The 21,103-nt window shown below is 44.0% G+C and overlaps 1 protein-coding gene across 1 annotated transcript in view; it reads right to left on the bottom strand.

The window, feature by feature from the left end:
* Positions 1-21,103, bottom strand: part of USP34 (ubiquitin specific peptidase 34) — a gene marked incomplete in the record, with an annotated part of 5,849,982 nt that overhangs the window by 76,204 nt on the left and 5,752,675 nt on the right. The window contains 1 exon segment of the mRNA XM_044061224.1: positions 15,374-15,514. Within this exon segment, the coding sequence (XP_043917159.1) occupies positions 15,374-15,514 (141 nt within the window).

Raw genomic sequence — 21,103 nt, 5'->3', positions numbered from 1 at the left:
CTTTAACACCTCTTCTGCTTTAAATCCAAACAAGGTATCATGCTGTAATGGAGCATCTAATAATTTTGCTTTAACATGATCAGGCAGATTCTGTTCCCTTAACCAAGCATGCCTCCTAATGACAGAACCCGTAACAGCGGCTCTGCAGGAGGCCTCCAAGGAATCAAAACCACATTGTAAAGTATGCTTTCCAACTTGTTCAGCTGCATGCAATAAATCCTGAATTTCTTTATTTTCTGCACATTCAGAATTTGTCAACATTTTCTGTTTAAGCAGTGACATTATATATTGCTGGTATTTAAGCATAAGAAACTTACAATTTAAAGCCCTTATAGACAAGGTAGCAAAAGTGTAAATCTTTTCTCCCCATCTGTCCAGTGCCCTGGAATCTCTGTCAGAGGGGGTAGGGTTTTTTTGCAGTGGAAGCCTTGACCCCCTTGGGACCCTGAGAGATAATTTCTGGGTCAGCAGCAGGATTTTTAAAAAGAAATTTGTGGGAGTCTGGAACCGTGTAGTATCTGTCTGGCTTAACAGGAGCTGGAGGTGAGGAGTCAATAGCGAGTCAGGAGCCAGACTGGACTCTGAAAATACATCATCTACAATGTCTAGCAGAGGTGGAATAGCAAGGGGCCTCTGCCGAGGCAGTAAAAGAAAGTCTCTGAGCCTTTTCTTAGATTCTGAATAATCTTGGCTCTCCCAATGGAAATGCTCCCTCATGGTATGCAGTGTTTCCCCAAAATAATAATCCTCAGGTGGAAAAGCTGAGGGGATAGATTCTTCAGCATCAGAATACTCATAAGGAGGAAGAGAGTATTGCTGATCAGAAGAGGAATCAGACGAAATGGAAACCTGATCTGAAGAGTCATATTCTGTCTCTTGCCTAGTCCTCTTGTCAGGAGGGGGATGAGAACCCCTGATCAAAGTAATCACGTCTTCAGCATTTTGAGCATCAGTTTTTTCAGGCATGGAGGCCTGTGCATGGGGCTGTTGTACTTGTTTCTTTGTCTTTAAAGCAGCTTTAGTCTTAGCCTTTGAAGCTGAAGTCGTTTTAACATATAAGTGTGTAGGCCTGAAAACGCCCTTAGAAGCCGATGCCTGCTCAGCAGCTCCGGACCCATCTGAGGGAATGGTTTCCGAAGGTCCAATACCTTGAGTTTCTGTAGGCCTGGTTGACTCCACGTGGGAGTTGGTATTGGCCTGAGGCTCTAAAGTAGCAATCGTCAGGGGCTGCGAAAGCGCCTCACTGAGAACCGGCGACTGGCCTAGAAGAAGCCTAGTAGTCGGTTTTGGACCTCGGATGCCTGTCCTTTTCTTTTTCTTTGCGTTTTTTGTAAACTTCGGTAGTCGGCTGTTCCAACGGCATTATATAATTAAATCGTCTGCCAAAGTAATGAAATGCAAAATTGTACCGACACTTAATAGTGTGTTGGTTAAATCTAGCACAAAACCGACAGCTAGCAATGTCGTGGTCAGGGCCTAAGCAAGGAATACAGTAAGAATGAAAATCCTTATGAGGTATTTGCTTCCCACAAGAAATACAGTTATTAACTTTTTCTGACATAGGTCTGGAGCAAGAAAAAAGTTTCCCCAACAGGGTACTTAGCTTTTAATGAAGACTTCGGATCTGAAATTCGAACCTGAAAATCTCAGGAGTCGGCCGACCGGCACTTGTGAACTTTTGCTTGGGGCACCGCCTGGCAAGAAAGACTGAAGAAAATGGTGTCGGCTGCATCTTTTATACCCCTGGCGCACTGACGTCAGGGAGGAGGCAACAGCAACCGACGCCGGACCTAGACTTTGGAATTCAGGCCGACTGTGGGTAGCCTGCCAGCAGGATAACCCAATTGTAATGACTGCAACAGTGAAACACTATGAACATCAATATATACATTAAAACACAGTGGGTAATGTGAGGACTTTTTGAAACTGAAATGCTTTCTTTTTGTAAAGCAATTATGACTATTAATATTTTCATAATTGCATTAATTTCATAAAATCAGTCTAAGGAAATAAAAAATGGTGATGTATAATTAATAAACAGGGAAGTCTGCAAGAACAGGCAGTACTCCTGTGGAAATTGAACGTTAAAAGACTAAGTCTACACTAGCTAACAGTATGGCAAAGGTATTCCCAAACTTAATAACTACAGATCACTGTCATTTTGTACACAGCAGGCAAACATCTGACAACATTAGTAGAATGATGATCCAGACAGAAGCAAAATGCAAGAAATTACTGCTATTGTTTGGAGGGTGTTGATGCAGAGAAAGTATTTGATACAGTCGGCTAGGATTTCATGATTATGGCAATGGAAGAATCTGCATTACCTGATAGAATAATAGGGCAAATTAGAAGGAGATATGAATGGTCAGATCCAAGAATTAAGGTGTGAGGGTTCTACTTCAAGTTATGTTTGAAGAGAAGAACTAGTCAGGGTGTCGGCTTTCCCCTTTGTTATTTGCTTTATATTTACAGCCACTGTCAAAGAAAAAAGGGACACTCAAATTCAGGGATATAACCAGTATGGTAATCAAGAAAATTCAACTTTGATTGTAGATTATATTATTTTGTACTTGATAAATCCAGAAAACAAAATTTCAGTATTGTGAAACATTTTGAGACAGTTTCAAATAATTTAGGGGTACAAAATTAATGGAAGTAAAACAAAGGCTACAGAAGTAAATGGCTTACCCACGTATGAATTGGTTCAGTAATACCTATACTTACTGGGACATGATAAGATTAAGTCATTTAGGGTTATAGATTAAAAAGAATTCTGCTATGGCAGCTAAGGATATGTAAGAAGAGACTAAACAAAAGAGGATACAAAACTGAGAAGCTGGAAACTCTTGGGATCATAGTAAGTTACTAGGCTAATGGTCCTACGGCCCTTACAACCCTAGCAGCCAAGTTCTGCCCTTGTCTCCACGATCAGCTCCTATTTCTCCTGTCCAAGACAGGCACTGGTGGCACCCCGAGGGTGAATTTCTCATTACCCATCCAATTGTCCAGACTGCTCTTGAAGAGGACCAAAGAGGTGTTCTGGTTTACATGAGCTGGGAGTCTCTTCCACAGGTGTGGTTATCCTCTGGGAGATAAATCTGTCCCTCCAGCAGGTTCTATTAATGTCATGTACCAGGTTAAGATCTTTAGAGCGAGTAACCCGTGAGCCACTGGACTTAACGGATATGCAGCATTTCTAATAAAGAATAGTCAGAGATTGCCTTATAAGCAAGGCAGAGAATGCCTCTGAGTAGTCTGTATGAAATGGAGTAAATAGACAGTGATTTCAGCCTATCCACATAGGACAGATGCTGAAGACCTTGAATTCTCCTTGTGAGGAACCTTTGTGGTCTCTCCAATTGCTGCAGGTGCATGGAAAAGTACATACCAAAAGGGACCTTATACTTAATTATTGGCTTGATGAGGGAAGAGTACAGGGAGGTTATAACAACTTTTTTTTTTTCTGGAGGCAATGGCCTTACTTATGAGATGAGCAATAGATAATGCCCTTCTTAGCACTGTGGAGACACAGTGATCAAAGGTAAGGTTGCCGTCAACATGCGTGCCCAAGCCTCTCACCACTGAGTGCATGCTTAGGGTATTTCTACTGATGTGGTAGTTAGTTGGAACATTGTTCTTACTAAAAGGGATGATAATACATTTTGCTGTACTGAGTTTAAGGTCGTGACTTTGGTACCAGTCATTTGTTTGGGTAAGACCCTCTTGCAGGATGTTGTCATTGTTTGGGGATTCTATGACCGCTCCCAGTTTGCAGTCATCAGCAAACTTTGTCAGCCATAGACCTTTAGTTTTTGCTTGTACTTCAGAGAAATAGATTCCGAACAGTAGAGGTCCCAGGACTGATCCCTGTGGAACACCACTGGTTATGGGTCTGCTGTTGGAAGTGTATTCCCCCATTTTGACTTTATGGGTTTTACCGGTGAGCCAGTTAGTGACCCACCTAACGATATAAGGGTTGATGCCTATCTGGGTGAGTTTGTCAATACTGCCTGTGTGGGGAATAGTGTCAAAAGCCTTGGCCAAATCCAGGTAGGCTGCATGCACAGTTTTCCCCTCATCCAAAGCTGCGGAGACTGTGTCAAAGAAGTCCACCAGGTTTAACAGCCATGATTTCCCTTTGACAAATTCAAACTGAGTAAGGACATGTATTTAGAAATTACCTCTGTCTTTGTTGATAAGGTCCATGATTATTCACTCTATGGCTTTACAGATAAGGCTAGTCAGGCTAATAGGTCTATAGTTCCTGGAGTCAGTGAAAGCACCACCTTTGTGCACGGGGATAATGGTGGCTGGTCTCCATTCAGCTGGGATGAAGCCGGCACTTACCGTATAACTGAAAAGAGTACCCAATGGTATTACTGGTTCTTGTTAGAACCCATACAGTATGCAGCCTGGAATGTTATCAGGTCCCACAGATCCAGTGTTTTTGACCTTAGAGGCAGCATATACAACCTCCTCTCTAGAGATACAAGGTGAGGGACAGGTGGAAAGAATGTCATGGGGTATGTGTGTTGGGAACAGGGGGGTGAAGTTTTCACAGAACCTGTTGGCTAACAGGTTTACTGTCTCCACAAGCTCAGTGTATGTGGTATCATTAACTATCAGTTCGGTGTAAATCTGGGTCTTACCTTTTAGGCTATGGATACAACTAAAGAATGCCTTATGGTTGCCCTTAGTGAGGACGCTAATTTGGATTCGTAGTTTGCTTTGGAGGACTTCACAAGGTCTTATTTCCTTGTTTAAGCTGAGGAGGGAGTGTTTCCAGTTTAGGGCAAGCTTTTGGACAACAATTTCTTCCACTTACTGTAAAGCCTGTTAATGACAGTTGTCCACCAGGCAGGTTTGCTCTTCCATGAAGAGGTTGTTTTGGTCCTACAAGGTACATCCATGTCAATGCAGTTATACAGGTGTTTCCAAAAAGCATTTATGTCGGACTAGACATAGTTGCCATTTCCATCTGAGGGGGGAGATGCAGTGAAGCTATTTTTAAAATCCTTTAAAAGGAAATAATCTGCTTTGGAGAAGTTTTTTAGTTTAGTGTCTGCTGAGAGAGGGTTCAGGTGTGATAGTTACTTTGAATGAGACTGACATGTGGTCAGATCTGATAAGAGAAGACCTCACAGTGGGGGTGTTACAGCAGTCCCCTATATGGGTAAGCACCAGATCCAGGAAGTTGGCACCCCTAGTTGGGGTGTCCACCTGCTGGTCCAGGGTGTTGGAGTTAATAAACTTGAGGAATCTTTGGGCAAGTGAGTTTGAGCATGAGTAATTTATCCAGTCAATGGACGGGTAATTAAATTCACCCAGATCTGCGGTGTTTGGATATATCTTGATGGATTCCAGTAGATCCAAGTAGGCAGAGTGGGTGTTCTGATTCATGGAGGGGGGACCAGTAGCTGGCAATGACTTGAATAGGTGTCCTACTAACAGTTAGTTGCACCTGAAGTGTTTCCAGGGAATCATAGTGTTTAACCAATCTGGAGGTGTATTTATCTTTAATGAATATTGATACTCCGCCTCCTTTAGTTTTCATGCCTTCCATTCGTGGTCTGAACGTGTGGTAGAAGTTGTAACCCCCGGTATGGCTGGGGTGCTCTCCACAGCCTTGAATCGGGTCTCTGTGACTGCATAGATGTTAGTGTCTTCCAAGATGAGGACTGCTTCCAGTGAGTGCAGTTTCATGCTAAGACTCCTAGCATTTAGCAGCATAACCTTGAGGCTGTCTTTTGATGAAATTTTTAGATTGGGAATTTTGTCCTTGTGACATTGCCTAAAAATGCACTATGGGAGTGGCAAGAGCCTTTGCCAGTAGCCAAAATCCGAGGGGTGACGTATGAAGATCATCTCTGGCATAGCATCGAAGTCTATTGACCATGCCATCCCTGGCTGACAGAAACTGGATCCCCTAAGAATGACACCAAAAACTAAGCCAATTACTGAAGCCAATGATTTTGTTTATTACTGTATGATCACCCTAGGCGAGGGTAATATGGTGCTCAAGGGTAGGGACATACCTGCCTGTGACAAATAATCAGAGAGCTCAATCATGTCTCTCTTCATGTAGTCCAGGGTGGAACGTCTCAAGTCATTCACACCAACATGCACTATAACTAAATCATAACAGTACTTGTTGAGAGAATAGAGTGCTTGCTTGATCTGACGAATCCTGGCACCAGAAAGACTGCTGACCGTGACTTTCTCCTTGTTCAGCCTGGTGAGGGGAATGTTTGTATGTCTCACTATACAGTCTCCTAGGACTACGACATTTGGAGTGGATGTGTATTGCCTTATGGGCTTTGATGGTGAGACACTTGTGCTTGTGTCATTATGTGTATTGTGTGTTTTCGGTGTTATGGTTGGTTTACTATGTATGTATTCAGGTTGACTTTTTTGTGAGTACCCTCACATATGTTGGTCTATGTGCATGCTGTGTGTCATGAGAAGGAGTTATGTTAGGTGGGCAGACAACATGTTGTTTAGTGTGCAAGAGAGCTGTGATTCCAGATTCATAATGTAGGTGCATCTCACAAATGGTACAGGAATGATTTAGAAGTAGGGAGTTGTCAGTGTACATGAGGAAGTTGCTACACCACCTCAGTAAACCAATGTCATCCAGGTTTGTAGGAGAAAAGGAGGGAAACTGACAGTTCATGGTCCCAGGAATAATCCTGGTCTGGCTATAACAGCCGAAGAGGGAATACAGCAGGGGAAGGTATTAGGTTTGGGAATGAACCGCTCTGGTTTAGGTAGAAGCTAGAGAGTAGGCGTCAGTAACCAGCAATCCCTCTGATCAGTAGTGCGAGATGCTGTGCAATGGGCAAACAGACACAAACCGATTCAAACACAGGCTTTTTAAAGCAGAAGAAAAGGAAACAGCCAAAGTTCAAATTATCCAATCAAAATGCCCTAAACAGTGCTCTGCAACAGTAATTCTAACTAGATCAGTCCAAACTGTATCTTCCTGCCACGAGGGTACAGGGGGGGGGGGGCTCCCCAGACAAAAGATTAACTGTTTTACAAGCTCCAAAGGTCACAAAAGTACAGTTGTGTACCTACCATAAATGTAGATGTTCGAGTGTATTCACTGTTGCAGTCATTACACTTGGGTTATCCTGCTGGCAGGCTACCCGCAGTTGGCCTGAATTCCAAAGTCTTGGTCCGGCGTCGGTTGCTGTCGCCTCTTCCCTTACGTCAGTGCGCCAGGGGTATAAAAGATGCAGCTGACGCCATTTTCTTCAGTTTTTCTTGCCCCAGATGTCAGGTGCCCCCAAATAGGAAGGCTAAAAATTATGCCAATAAGTATGCATGCAGTAAAATAAACATTTCCTTCCTCTACAAGCAAATACACCCCATAGGTTGTATAGGATAGAGAAGTACAGATAAGTCCCAGCAAAGAAAAAGGGGGGATGGTGGGTGGGTAATCTGGACTGCAACAGTGAATACACTCGAACATCTACATTTATGGTAGGCACACAACTCTACTATGTTCATCGTGTTTCACTGTTGCAGTCATTACACTTGGGTTGAATCCCAAAGCTGAGGTTGGGTGGCTGGGTCTAAATAGGATTAGGGGAGGCTATAAGGCCCTGCAGAACTGCAGTGGCAAAGCCTGCTCTGGATTCAGAGTAGAGAGGTAAGTGGTAGTGCTTGGTAAAACTGTGCACTGAGCTCCAGGTTGCAGCCTCTAAAATGTCTTTGGTTGGAACTCCTCTGAGGAAGGCTGCTGAAGTGGCTGCTGCTCTGGTTGAATGTGGCCTAATGCCCTTAGGCACTGATTTGCCATGTTGTGAATAGCAGAAACGAATACAGTGGCCTATCCATTTTGAAATAGTCTGCTTTGAGATAGCCTTTCCTTGTGATCCTGCAGCATATGCCACTAAGAGTTGCTCAGTCTTTCTGAAAGCTTTAGTTCTGTCCAAGCAGAAGCATAGCTGTCTGTGTATGTCCAAAGAATGCAGGAGTCTCTCACCCTTATTCTGTGGGCTTGGATAAAAAGTAGGCAAATTAATGGTTTGGTTAAGGGCCACACTGGACACTACCTTAGGCATAAAAGTGGGGTTAGTCTTCAGAGAAACCTTGTCTGGATGGAAGATGATAAAAAGTTCCACAGCCATGAGTGCCTGTAATTCTGAGACTCGTCTTGCAGAGGTTATTGCTAGGAGCAGAACTGTTTTCCAAGATAAGAACTTTATTTCAGCTGTACTGGCTGGCTCAAAAGGCGGTAGTGTGAGTTTTTCCAAGACATAATTAAGGTCCCATGCAGGTATTGGTGCTCTCCTTGGGGGTCTTATGTTTTTGGCCCCTCTGAGGTACTGCCTTAGCAATGGATGTGAAAAAATTGGTGGTTCCGTATTATAATGAACTGAAATGGCAGAGGCATGGATTTTAATTGATGAAAAAGATAGGCCTTTGTCCAGCATCTCAGTTAGGTATTGTAAAATCTGAGGAATATTTGGTACAAACGTGTCAATTCCTTGTGCCTGGTTCCAAGCACAGAATCTTTTCCATTTTTCTGCATAAGATTTCCTGGTACTGGGCCTCCTGGCCTCCAAAATAACATCCATCACTGCTTTAGAGAGAGGTGTGTTCTGAATGGCTACAATATCCGCCATGCTGCCAGATTTAGGGTTCTGAGTTGGCTGTGCAGGATCTGATTGTTTCGTTGAGTCAGTAAGTGAGGAATTAGAGGCAATGTCCAGGCTGGGCCCTGAGACAAGCTCTTTAGGATTGGGTACCAGTGCTGGCGGGGCCAGTCTGGAGCAATCAGAATCATTTTTGGCTTCTCTTGTCTGACCTTTAGGAGTACCTTGGGGAGGAGAGGCAGAGGAGGAAAGGCATACACTGTTAGGTTTTTCCAGCTGAATGATAGAGCGTTCACTTTCCCTGCTTGCTTGTGATAAGTCCTTGTGCAGAATCTCTGTAGTTGGCAGTTGTGAGGGGAGGCAAATAGATCTATGTCTGGGCATCCCCATTTCTTTGTAATTATGCTGAAGACTTGTGGATCCAGTTGCCACTCGTGGGGATCCATGAGGTTTCTGCTTAGTTCGTCTGCCAGAGAATTTATCTTTCCTGGCAGGAATTGTGCTTGCAGGTGTACTTGAAAAGTCAATGCTGTGTACCACAAGGTCATGGCTTATCTGCAAAGGGGGTAGGAATGTGTGCCTCCCTGCTTGTTTATGTACTACATGACTGTAGTATTGTCTGTCCTTATCAGTAGTTGTCCTGGATGAAGTAGATCCTTGAAAGTTGTCAGGGCATTCTGAACAGCTAGCATCTCTTTTTGATTGATATGAAGATGCATTTGGCTTGTGGGCCATGTGCCCTGAATACATTTTCCTGCCATGTGGGCTCCCCAGGCATAATCTGATGCATCTGTTGTTATTGTCTGCCTGGCTGTGGGTAGGGTGAATGGCTGTCCCTTGTTGTGGTGACAGGCCTGTGCCCACCATCGAAACTCCTGTTGCAGGCAAGGAATGAGGGTAATTAATGTTTCCAGACTGTGACAATGTTGAGTCCAAACACTTTTTAGATACCATTGTAGTTTCCTCATATGCAGTCTGGCATATGGAATTAGCAGAATGCAGGATGCCATGAAGCCCAAAGCCTGCAGAATTTTCCTTGTAGATAACTGGGTTTTTGTTGCCAACATTTTGAAGTAAGAAGTCAGTTGCCTTTGCTTGTCTGGCATGAGATAAGCCATGTCGGCAGTTGTATTTAAGCTTGCACCCAGTAATATTATCTCTTGAGAGGGTAATAGTTCTGATTTCTTTTCGTTTACTGTGTACCCTAGGCAAATTAATAATCTTTTTACAAACGCCAGATGTTTTAGTAGAATGTCCTTATTCTCTGCTTGAATAAGGCAATCGTCCAAGTAAGGATATATTTGAATTCCTCTTTGTCTGCAAAATGCAATTACTGGTGCCAGGTGTTTTGTGAAGACCCTGGGCACAGTAGATAAGTCAAAGGGCAGTGCAGAGAATTGGTAGTGCATTGAGCCAGCTATGAATCTGAGGTATTTTCTGCAAGATTGTCCGATAGGTACATGCAGGTACGCCTCTTTTAGGTCCAAAGTTACAAGCCAAGCGTTCTTGCCCAGCATGGGCAGAAGCTGCTGCAGAGTTAACATTTTGAATTTTGGAACGTCCAGAAATGTATTTAGAATAGACAGGTCCAGTACTGGTCTCCAGGCTTTGTCCTTTCTGGGTACCAAGCAAAGTCTTGAGTAAAATCCTTGTCCCTACTCTTGCTGTGGTACTCTCTGAATGACCCTCATGCCCATGAGGGATGAAACTTGTTTTTGTGCCTCTGCCCATTGACTGTGTGGCAGGTCTGGCATACCTTTTGCCCTTGGCAGGGTATGAAAGTGGAACCTGTAGCCCTTGGACACTATATTCAAGATCCATTTGTCCTGGGTGATCATGTGCCAATTTGGAGAAAAAAGTGCAAGTTTTCCCCTTAAGGGGGCTGCCAAAAGATAAGTGCTTGGTGCTGGCAGAGGGAAGTCATTGGGACTGTTTCCTGTACGGCTGTGATTTGTCTTCTCCGCATTTGGAAGTAGAAGCACCCCACTGTTTAGGCCTGTATGAGCCCTGGGGCTGGGATCTGCCTCTGGGGCATCTGTATCTGCCTCTTTGTGGCCCAACATTGGAAAGGACCAATTCTTTGTAGGCCAGTTCCTGCTAAATCTGGGTGGCTGTACCTGTAAGAAATCCTGTTTGCATAGATTTCGCTTTGTCCTCCATTTTTTTCAGCACCTCCTCTGCTTAACACCAAATAAAGTATCATGCTGTAATGGAGCATCTAGTAATTTTGCTTTAACATGAACAGGCAGATTCTGTTCCTTTAACCAAGCATGCCTCCTAATGACAGAACCCGTAACTGCAGCCCTGCAAGAGGCCTCCAAAGAATCAAAACCACATTGCAATGTATGCTTTCCTACTTGTTCAGTAGCATGCAATAAATCCTGTATTTCCTTATTTTCTGCACATTCAGAATTTGACATTTTCTGTTTAAGCAGTGACATTAAGTATTGCTGATATTTAAGCATATGAAAGTGACAGTTTAAAGCCCTCACAGCCAAAGTTGCAGAAGTGTAAACCTTTTTTCCCCATCTGTCTAGTGCCCTTGAATCTCTGTCAGAGGGGATAGGATTTTTTGCAGTAAAAGCCTTGACCCCTTTGGGACCCTGAGAAATAGTTTCTGGGTCAGCAGCAGGGTTATTATAAAGGAATTTATGTGAATCTGGAACCCTGTAGTATCTGTCTGGTTTAACAGGGGCAGGGGGTAAAGGAATCGGGAGAAAGGCCGGATTCTGAAAATACATCTACAATGTCTAGCACAGGAGGAATAGCCAGAGGTCTGTGTTGAGGTAGTAAAAGAAAATCTCCAAGTCTTTTCTTAGATTCTGAAAGTCTTGGCTCTCCCAATGGAAGTGCTCCCTCATGGTATGCAGGGTTTCCCCAAAAGAATAGTCCTCAGGCGGGGAGGCTGAAGGGATAGATTCTTCAGCATCAGAATCCTCATAAGGAGGAAGAGAGTATTCCTGTTCAGAGGAGGAAATGGAAACCTGATCTGAAGATTCATATTCTGTCTCTTGCCTAGGCTTCTTGTCAGGAGGGGGATGGGAACCCCTGATCAATGTAATTAGGTCTTCGGCCATTTTGAGCATCTGTTTTTTAGGCATGGAAGTCTGTCCAGGAGAATGCTGTACTTGTTTCTTTGTCTTTAGAGCTGCTTTAGTCTTTGCTTTGGAAGCTGAAGTAGTCTTTACATTTAACTGTGTAGGTGTGAAAACACCCTCAGACGCCAATGCCTACTCAGTGGCCCCGGACCCATCTGAGGGAATAGTTTCCAAGTGTCCAATACCTTGAGTATTCAGAGGCCTAGCTGGCTCCACGTGGGAGTCGTCAGCGGCCTGTGGCTCTGAGGTAGCGGGCCTCAGGAGCTGCGAAAGCACCTCACTGAGAACCAACGAACCGGCGACTGGCTTAGCGGAAGCCTTGTAGTCGGGTTTTGGACCTCAGATGCCTGTCCTTTTCTTTTTCCTTGCACTTTTTAGATACTCCGGTCGTCGGTTGTTCCGACGGCATTATATAATTGAATCTTCGGCCAAAGTAATGAAAAGCAAAATCGTACCGACGCTTAATAGTGCGTTGGTTAAATCTAGCACAAAACCGACAGCTAGCAACATTGTAATCAGGGCCTAGGCAAGGAATACAGTAAGAGTGAAAATCCTTATGAGGTATTTGCTTCCCACAAGAAATACAATTGTTAACTTTTTCTGACAACAGTCTGGAGCAAGAAAAAAGTTTCCCCAACGGGGTACTTAGCTTTAATGAAGACTTCGGATCTGAAATTCGTCTTTGAAAATCTCAAGAGTCAGCCGACCGGCACTTGCGAACTGCTTTTGGTTCGGGCACTGCGCGGCAAGAAAGACTGAAGAAAATGGCATCGGCTGCATCTTTTATACCCCTGGCGCACTGACATCAGGGAAGAGGCGACAGCAACCGACGCCGGACCTAGACTTTGGAATTCAGGCCGACTGCGGGTAGCATGCCAGCAGGATAACCAAAGTGTAATGACTGCAACAGTGAAACACGATAAACATCAGTACTAGATTCAGCAAAAAAAAAAATACCCTAGTCTATACTAGTGTTTTTCAACTGCAGCAAACAAGTAAAATGAAAAGAAAAAAAAAACAAGCAGATGATCAGTATTTACAGTTTTAAGAAGAATTCAATTAGCAGACAATGTAAAAATGCAGTAAAATGCAGTTTCACAGTTTAAACAAACAGCTATGCAGTAAATATTGTTTTAGTTAATCAGAAAGTGCAGAAAACAGTTGAAATTTTATCTCAATTATGGAAATGGAAGTAATATACAAGTAGTGAATTTGTTTTCAACTGTTCAGTTTTATACACTGGTCAGATATATTTTTATAAACCATATGAGAAGTTGTGAATGACAATTAAAAAAGAGTTGAAGGAATTTACTTGGAGGGGAATACGGTAAGAGTTGAGGACTTGCTGATTCTAATTGAAACTTTGAGCTACAGAGTTGAGGCTTATATAAATAAGGTATGCAGTACGTTATAAGTCAATGTGGAAAGAAATAATAAAACTACAGGAGAGTTCAAAAAATAAGGAAAGAGAAGTATTTTGGATGCAGATCCTTAAGGGGAATAACAATCATGTGCAACATAATATAGATAAAGTTGCAGAAAGTATTCTAAGAACTAAGCCAACATAAAAATGGAGAAAGATTTTGCCAACAGGGATGAGTGCAAGCAGTGGAATAGAAAACAGGGAAGAAGGGGTGGATTTTTTTGGAAAAAATGGGAAAGGAGCCAAGGAATTGACAGCAAACTAGAGAGGGAAACACAATAGACTCTACACAGTATATGGCTATTTTGTTTTGCCTTTCATCAAAAGGATGGTAGTAGCTGCCTTATGAGACCAGGCGTGTGGCAAAGTTCTGCCCTTCAGTTATGGGACTATTAGTGCCCTCTTGTACAAGAATAATAGAAATCAACTCACCTAACCAGGTGCCTGATGTGGCTGGTCTGAGGACTGGTTTCAGGAATAACTCCAGGGAAAAGTACTTCAGCCCCAGAAGATGAGTGTTCATGGCTGATGGTATAGCAGTCTCCTGAGTGGCAGCGCTCAAGGCCTTGGTAGCAATAGGTGTTGGAGCCACAGAGTCTATAAGTGCCTCTGAGAAGCTATCAGGCTTAAAGGAACTACATGAGACAGAGGTGCCATCATCCCCAGTATTTCACTTTTTCCTCTACCAGGGGACTCAATTCTCTGCATCATATGCTTAACAAGTTTTTTTGTGGCTGTGCATCATCTGACATAGCAGCCTGCCAGGAAAGGGATTCCAGCTTCTGTTGATCAAGATACACCTAAAGAATCACTTGCTTTCTTCAGAGGTGTTGATTTTTTTTATTAACAAATTTAAAATATAACTAAACTAACTACCTACCTAACTAAATAAGGTCTTCGAGATAAATCTCATACAAGCAATGCAAGCACGTATGTCTTGGCTAAGCCCTGAGTGAAAAAAACAATGAATATGAAAATCTTTGTATGTAATCTGATGACAACATGCACACTTTCCTTCTTTCTTGGACAGGAACATACCACATTTAGGACCTAAGCCTATACATGCCTGCAAGCTCCCAATGACCTAAAAAATACCAAATCAACAAGGGGAACAAAAACAGATTTTCCCCAGTGGTAAATTTATCAGTCCAGAAATTCCAGAGTTCATAGCTGAAATGATAACCTATGTACTGTGCCCAAATAATTGAGGGCATGTCTGACACCGATCCTGGCAAGAAAAAAATGAAGGTAGTATGAGCGACCTCCCCTTAATACTGGTAGTGTGGTGACGTCTCTTGGGCGGATGACTCAACCACTCGGGAGATGAGGTATAGAGCTCTGGAAATTGGACTGGACATCATTCCAAAGGTTACTACTATAGCAGTGATCCATATAAAGAACATTTTTACTCCAAAAACTATCATCACAGGCCTAGGGCCTACAAGCTGAAGAGCCTTTCCAAACTGGATTTCTGACAGAGTGTTGTCTGATGTACACCATACTGCTTCAACTAATGTAACTTATACCTTTTCTACTTGCTGAGGCTCTGGCAATGCCTTGAGAATACTGCTGGAAGACAACTGCTGTGGAGAAACAATAGGCTTGTTAAGTTTACAAGAAAATCTCATTTCAAGTTCAAGCAAATAAATAACGAATGGGTAGAACATAGTGGGTTCTTAGGGGTGTGGAAAGGACAGTGCAGCTGTTTTTAAACTATACTATGACTGTCATAAGCACAATTTCTGCAAGAGTGAATATTCCAATGATACATTTCACCAGCAGGTGAAACTGTGGTGCAGCAGTTAGTGACGCCGCCTCAGAGCACCTGGTTACTCTTCTGTATGGTGTATGTATATCCTCCCAGTGTCCATTTGGGTTTTCGATATGTGCTCCAGTTTCCTCCCACATTTTAAAGAACTGGTGTTCCTTCAAATTATCCACAGGGTGTGTGCATTATACGTCCGTGTGTGCATGTATAAACCCTGCAATGGGTTGATGATCTGTTCAAGACTAGTTCACAGCCTTGAACCAACTGATTGGCGGGACAGTCTCCAACTCTCCTGAGACACTGAATTGAACAGGTTACTCAAGAATAAATTAAACTGAATTTAAAGACAGGAATATAATTTTAGTGTGCTTGAACAATAAATATAGTTTGTGTAACACCTACTATTTGTGAAAATGATAATGCACTTCAAAGTGACCAAATGTTGAACAACTTCAAACACAAACACAATTCTTTATACCTTGAGAAGAAAATGGGTCAAAAATGTATAAACTACATTATTGTTCAGAAATTTTCTCTCATCCATTAGAATGCACTTGATATATTCTTGAAAAACTGGATCTTCACAGAGAAGCTTAATGCAGTTCTTCGACATAGTGGACTGAAGAAAAGAAAGAAAATATCCTTTTCAGAACTTTATTCTTTAAATGGATGCAAAATACACTTTACATTTAGTACTTCAAGATTTAACTTAAATGAACAACAGTAAAAATACATGTTATGTTCTCTAAATACTTTAGTTATATTACACCAGTCACAAACAACAGATACGTGTTCCAGTGAACCTTTTTCAGTGGCTACTATTTCCTATTTTAAGAGTTCCCAGCTCAGCAGTTATTTTTTCTCATCTTCACACTTGAGGCAAACCCCACCAAACAATGCACAGTGCGACAACAAACACCATGCTAAGGTTGTATACGCGACCTCTGCAAAACAACAAAATCATACAGAAACATTAAAAAAGAAGTTATGTTCTCACCATAATGTTCCATGTCAGTTGTTCATCTCGCCTTTGTTCTTTACACGTGGGGTCGGTGCCGATCCATCGGCCCCGAGTTGGCCGCTTTCCAAGCTCACGATCTTTGAGTAGCTTGAAGCACAGTCCCTATCCCATGATGCTCTCTTACCAACCCCAGATCTAGTTTACTGATCCAGCAAGAAAAAAACACACTAAGCAACCAATTACAAAAAATGCACATAGTACATAACTATTTACAATAACTAAACAATAATATGTCTGGAACGAAGGACACAAGCAAGACCAACCAGACCACCAGTCATACCCATTCTTCCATAACCTGGTGGGGGAAGGTGGGAGGGAGTGTAAGAACAAAGGCGAGATGAACAACTCACATGGAACGTTATGGTAAATACATAACTTCTTTATGTGAAGTTGTTCAATCTCGCCATTTGTTCTTTACACGTGGGTAGCGTCCCATGCACCCTAATCCTGGGCAGCTCATGGGAGTATATTCCTGAGAACGGTGGAACCAAAGGAAGCCCTGTCCCTGGATGCCCTGTCCACTTTGTAATGAGTGATAAACATATGAGGTTTGGACCAAGTAGCAGCTGCACAAATGGTGTTCAAAGGTAGATGGGCTGCGTGGGCTAAGGACGTAGAAACAGCCCTGGTAGAATGAGCTTTCACCTCACTTTCTAAAGGTTGTTTAGCTGAAGAACATACAAATTTTATACAATCAGAAATCTATTTGGTCAATGTAACTTTGGATACCGAAAAACCTTTCTTACTGTCTGCATAGGAAATGAATAATTGATCAGATTTCCTAAATTCTTTTGTTCTGTCCAAATAAAACCTCAATTGTCTGTGAACATCAAGCTTATGTAACATGTACTCCATTCTATTAGCATGATGTCTGAAAAAAGTAAGGTGGTCAATAGACTGATTCAAGTTTGCCTCGGTGCAGACCTTAGGAAGAAAGGTTGGATCTGTTCTTAAAGACACTCTGCCAGGGTAAAAGACTAGATATGGAGGCCTGATAGAATGTGCTTGTAGTTCAGAAACTCTACGCGCCGAAGTAATAGCCACCAGGAAAATTGTCTTCCAAGAAAGGAACTTCAAAGGACAAGATGATGCAGGCTCAAAAGGGGGAAGAATGAGTTGAGATAGTACCAAATTCAGATTCCAGGGAGTAACAGGATGTCTGATAGGTGGCCTAAGGTGATGAGTTCCTTTCAAAAAGGCGTTACATAATCTGTGGGACAGAACCACTGTATCCCACATGGAAGTTAGATATGGCAGCCAATTGAACCCTTATCGTAGAAGCTGCTGCACCATCGTGAAAGAGCGAAGTAAAGAATTCCAGAATACTATGAATAGGGGCGACATAGGGATCAATACCATGCTGAGAAGCCCAATGAACAAATCGCTTCCATTTGCTGTTATAAAGTTTCCTGGTGGAGACTTTGTGAGAGGAAACTAAAATTTGTTGGACCGCTGGAGACAAATCATGTGACCTGGCTAGGTTGGGAAGTGGAGCAGCCAAGCTGTCAGTTTGTGGGAGACAAGAGAGGGATAAAGAACTCCCGATGAATGAGTTAGAAGGTCTGGCACTGGGTCCAGAACCAAAGGTTCTTCCACTTGGTATTGCTGTAGGAAGGGGAAACCATATCTGCAGAGGCCAAAACGGGGCTATTAGAATAACAGTCCTTCCCAGGCTTTTGGCTTTCTGTAAGAATCTGGGGATCAGAGGGGTTGGAAGGAAGGCATAAAGGAGACCCGAAGGCCAATCGTGTACGAGTGAGTCCCTTGGGCTGTCCCCGGTGGAGGGTACAGGGCAAAGTAGCTTCTGCATTTGGCATTCATCGGGGATGCAAAAAAGTCACAGCAAGGCTGGCCCCATCTGCGGAATATCCTTTCCGCCACAAGTTCTTTGAGGGACCACTCGTGAGGCAACAGAATGGCTCTGCTCAGTTTGTCTGCTATCACGTTGGATGACCCGGGTATGTGCGTTGCTACCAGAAAGCACCCGGTGGATACAGCCCACTGCCAAACTCTCAGAGCCTCTTGGCATAAGGGGTAAGACTTGGTTCCCCCTTGCTTGTTGATGTACCAGACTACTGACATGTTGTCTGTCTGTATTGCAATCGTCTCTCGAGGTAGAGTGTCGTGAAAGCGTTGCAACACTAGAAACACCGCTCTCAACTCTAGGACATTGATGTGCAAATGAGATTCCATGTCTGACCAAGTGCCTTGGACAGTTCTTCCCTGAAACCGCCCCCGCCACCCTATCAGGGAAGCATCCGTGGTCACTGTGGGAGGGGGAAGTACAAATGGGTGACCTACAGTAACTTGGTGGCTGTTCAACCACCAAAGAAGGTCCTTTTTGCAAGCATTTGTCAGAAGAATTTGATGTGACATTGGGAGCTGTTGATAAGACCACTGTGTGAATAGTAACCATTGGAGTATCCTCATGTGCATTTGTCCAAGAGGAACTGCTATGAGTGTCGCTGCCATGGTGCCTAACAGCTTCAGAACCTGGAATGCCGGAACTCTCCTTTCCGTTAACAAATGGGACACTTGACTTCGGAAAGATATTACTCTTTCTTGAGGCAATCTGACCAGGGAGTGGTGTCTAGATCTGCTCCTATAAAGGAAATATGCTGCGACGGCAATAAAGCAGATTTTTCGAAATTTAAGGTTATACCCAACCTGGAACACAGGTTGATAGTGTAATCTCTGGCTCGAATTAGTTGATGTCTGGTGGCGGCGGTGAGGAGCCAGTCGTCCAGATATGGAAACACCCAGAATCCTAAACTTCTCAGGTGAGCTGTGACCACTGCCATACATTTGGTGAACACTCTGGGGGCTGTGGTGAGACCAAAGGGCAGAGCTCGGAATTGGTACAGACTGGCCCGCAGCCAGAAATGCAAGTGATCCCTGGATGGCCTGACCATTTTGATGTGGCAGTACACATCCTTGAGATCTATAGAGCACATCCAATCGCCCGTTTCGAGAAACGGAAGTATTGATTGAAGCGTGACTATCTGGAACGTTTCCTTTTTGACAAAGGTGTTTAGTTTGCTGAAGTCTAAGACGGGCCTCCAGTCCCCTGTTTTCTTTGGAACTAAAAAGAACCTGGAGTAAGTTCTGGATCCTATCTGCTCCGCCGGGACTGGCTGAATGACTCTTTTTTCTAGCAGCCTTTGAATTTCTATGGCTGCTAGATTCTGCAGACTGGGTGGAACGTCTGGGATTCTTGTACGAATGGAAGGGGATTCTGAAAAGGGAATGATGTAACCTCTGGTAACTATGCTTTTTAACCAAGAATCTGATGCAATTCCTAGCCAGGCATCTGGGTATAAAACTAAGCAACCCCGACTGCCTCCAGAGCAGGACAGTTGGGCCTCCTCTCAGGAATGCTGATAAAACTTGCCAAGGAACCGCTCTGTCACCCTGGTTCTGCGGACCTCCTCTGCCGCCTGGGCAGTGTCTACCATTATACCCCCCTCATCTGCCCCTGGAGGGGGGTTCACTACATGTGTTCTGGAAAGCTCCTTGGGACTTTCGGAACCACATTTTTCCACCTTTCTTCCCTTTGGGGTATGGTCTAGTGGGGGTGGAAAAACGGACTCCTACGGCAGATAGAGTCTTTCCTTCCTGCTCACACCTAGTAAGTGTCTCCTTGACTTTAGGCCCAAACAAGGAAGAGCCATCGAATGGGGTATTAACAAAGGAAGACTTGAAGGCTTCTGCAAAGGAGCATAAGCGCATCCAGGATGGTCTCGGCAGAGCTATAGCTGAACCTGCTGCCCGACTCGATCCATCAGCTGCATAAGAAATGAGCCGCATGGCCGAGTTCACAATAGAATTAAGGGTGTTAGGCTGTGCTGTCACTTTCTCAGAAACAGCATAATCTGTTTTGCCCTGTAGAGTATCTCCAAGCTCTTTGAGGAGATCTCGTTGAAGACAGGTAAAGTGGGTTAAATAGTTGAGCGATCTCATTGCAAATGTCGCAGAACCTAAAGATGCATTTCCCGTATCTGTCCATCATCCTAGATTCTTTATTAGGAGGATGAACAGAAGAAAATGTTTCTGACATCTCTTTGTGGCCGCCGCCACCCCCATGGCATCAACGGGGACTCCCTTCGTAAGAAAAGACCTGTCTTGAGGGGAAGTGATAAATTTGTTGGGCCTCCGAGGGACCGGTTCCATGGAACCAGGACACTCCCACTCCCTTCGAGCGACCAAGTCCATTAATTAGTCAAAGGGCGGAGTAACCCAGGAGGTGGAAGGTTGAGACCCAAAGGCCTTCAGGAGCACTGACTCATCCTCAGTAGGGGTAAGGGACTGCCAGTCACCCCTCTGCCTTAATATTTCCATGATGTCTGCAAATGAAACATCCTCAGAGGAGGACCGTGGGGACCCTTCTGATTCCTCTAAATCTGTGTCTGATGGTAAGGATTCCTGAGGGGAATCCAAATGCCTCCTCCTGCACAATCACCTTCTGGGGACTTCATCAGTGGGGGTGTCTGGTGAAGTCTCCGTCAAGCATGGGTCACCCAATGGGGTTACCTGAGGCTCTCGATCTCGACGCTTGGTAGGGACCTGTGGTGTAGGGACAGAATGCGGCCCTTAAGGGGAAGAAGAGGAAAGATCTGAAGAGGTAAGGTTCTTTGCAGACATAACCCTCCTCATGGCATCGAAGGCACCGGTTTCCCGACCCAAGGAGTCCGCCCTTTCCGAAGAAGACGGCAACCTCCCAGGAGCCGAGACAACGGGCTCCGAACCAGAGGACGGACCCGAGCTCATCTGCACCGAAGCCCCGAGAGGGAGAATCGGAACTGAAGCATCGGTTCGACTCTCTCCCCTGGAACCAGTGAGACAGTGTCAGCTTTGAGACTCTTTGATCGGAACCGAAGAAGTCAGGGTCGACGGGGCCGAGGGCACTGGAACAGGCCTCGGCTTCGAGGGTTCCACCACTATCAGATCCTCTCTTTCCAACTCTGAAGGCTCAACTGGCCTCGGAGGAGGAGCAGAAATCGTGGTGGGGGGGTTGTAGGCTTCAAAGTCAGTTGGGTTGAAGCTGAAAGCAATTTGGCCAGGGCCGAGTTCACCAAAAGTCTATGCACCATGCGGTCCACATCAATGTCGGAAAGGGTACTGGAAGAATGGGTTGAAGGAGCCGAAGATGCCACCGACTTAAGGATCGGGGACTTTAAAACTTCCAAC

This window comes from Protopterus annectens, chromosome 1.part0, assembly GCF_019279795.1.
Source record: "Protopterus annectens isolate FY-2018-M chromosome 1.part0, PAN1.0, whole genome shotgun sequence".
Taxonomy (NCBI): domain Eukaryota; kingdom Metazoa; phylum Chordata; order Ceratodontiformes; family Protopteridae; genus Protopterus; species Protopterus annectens.
This window is presented reverse-complemented; position numbering and strand designations above follow the sequence as displayed.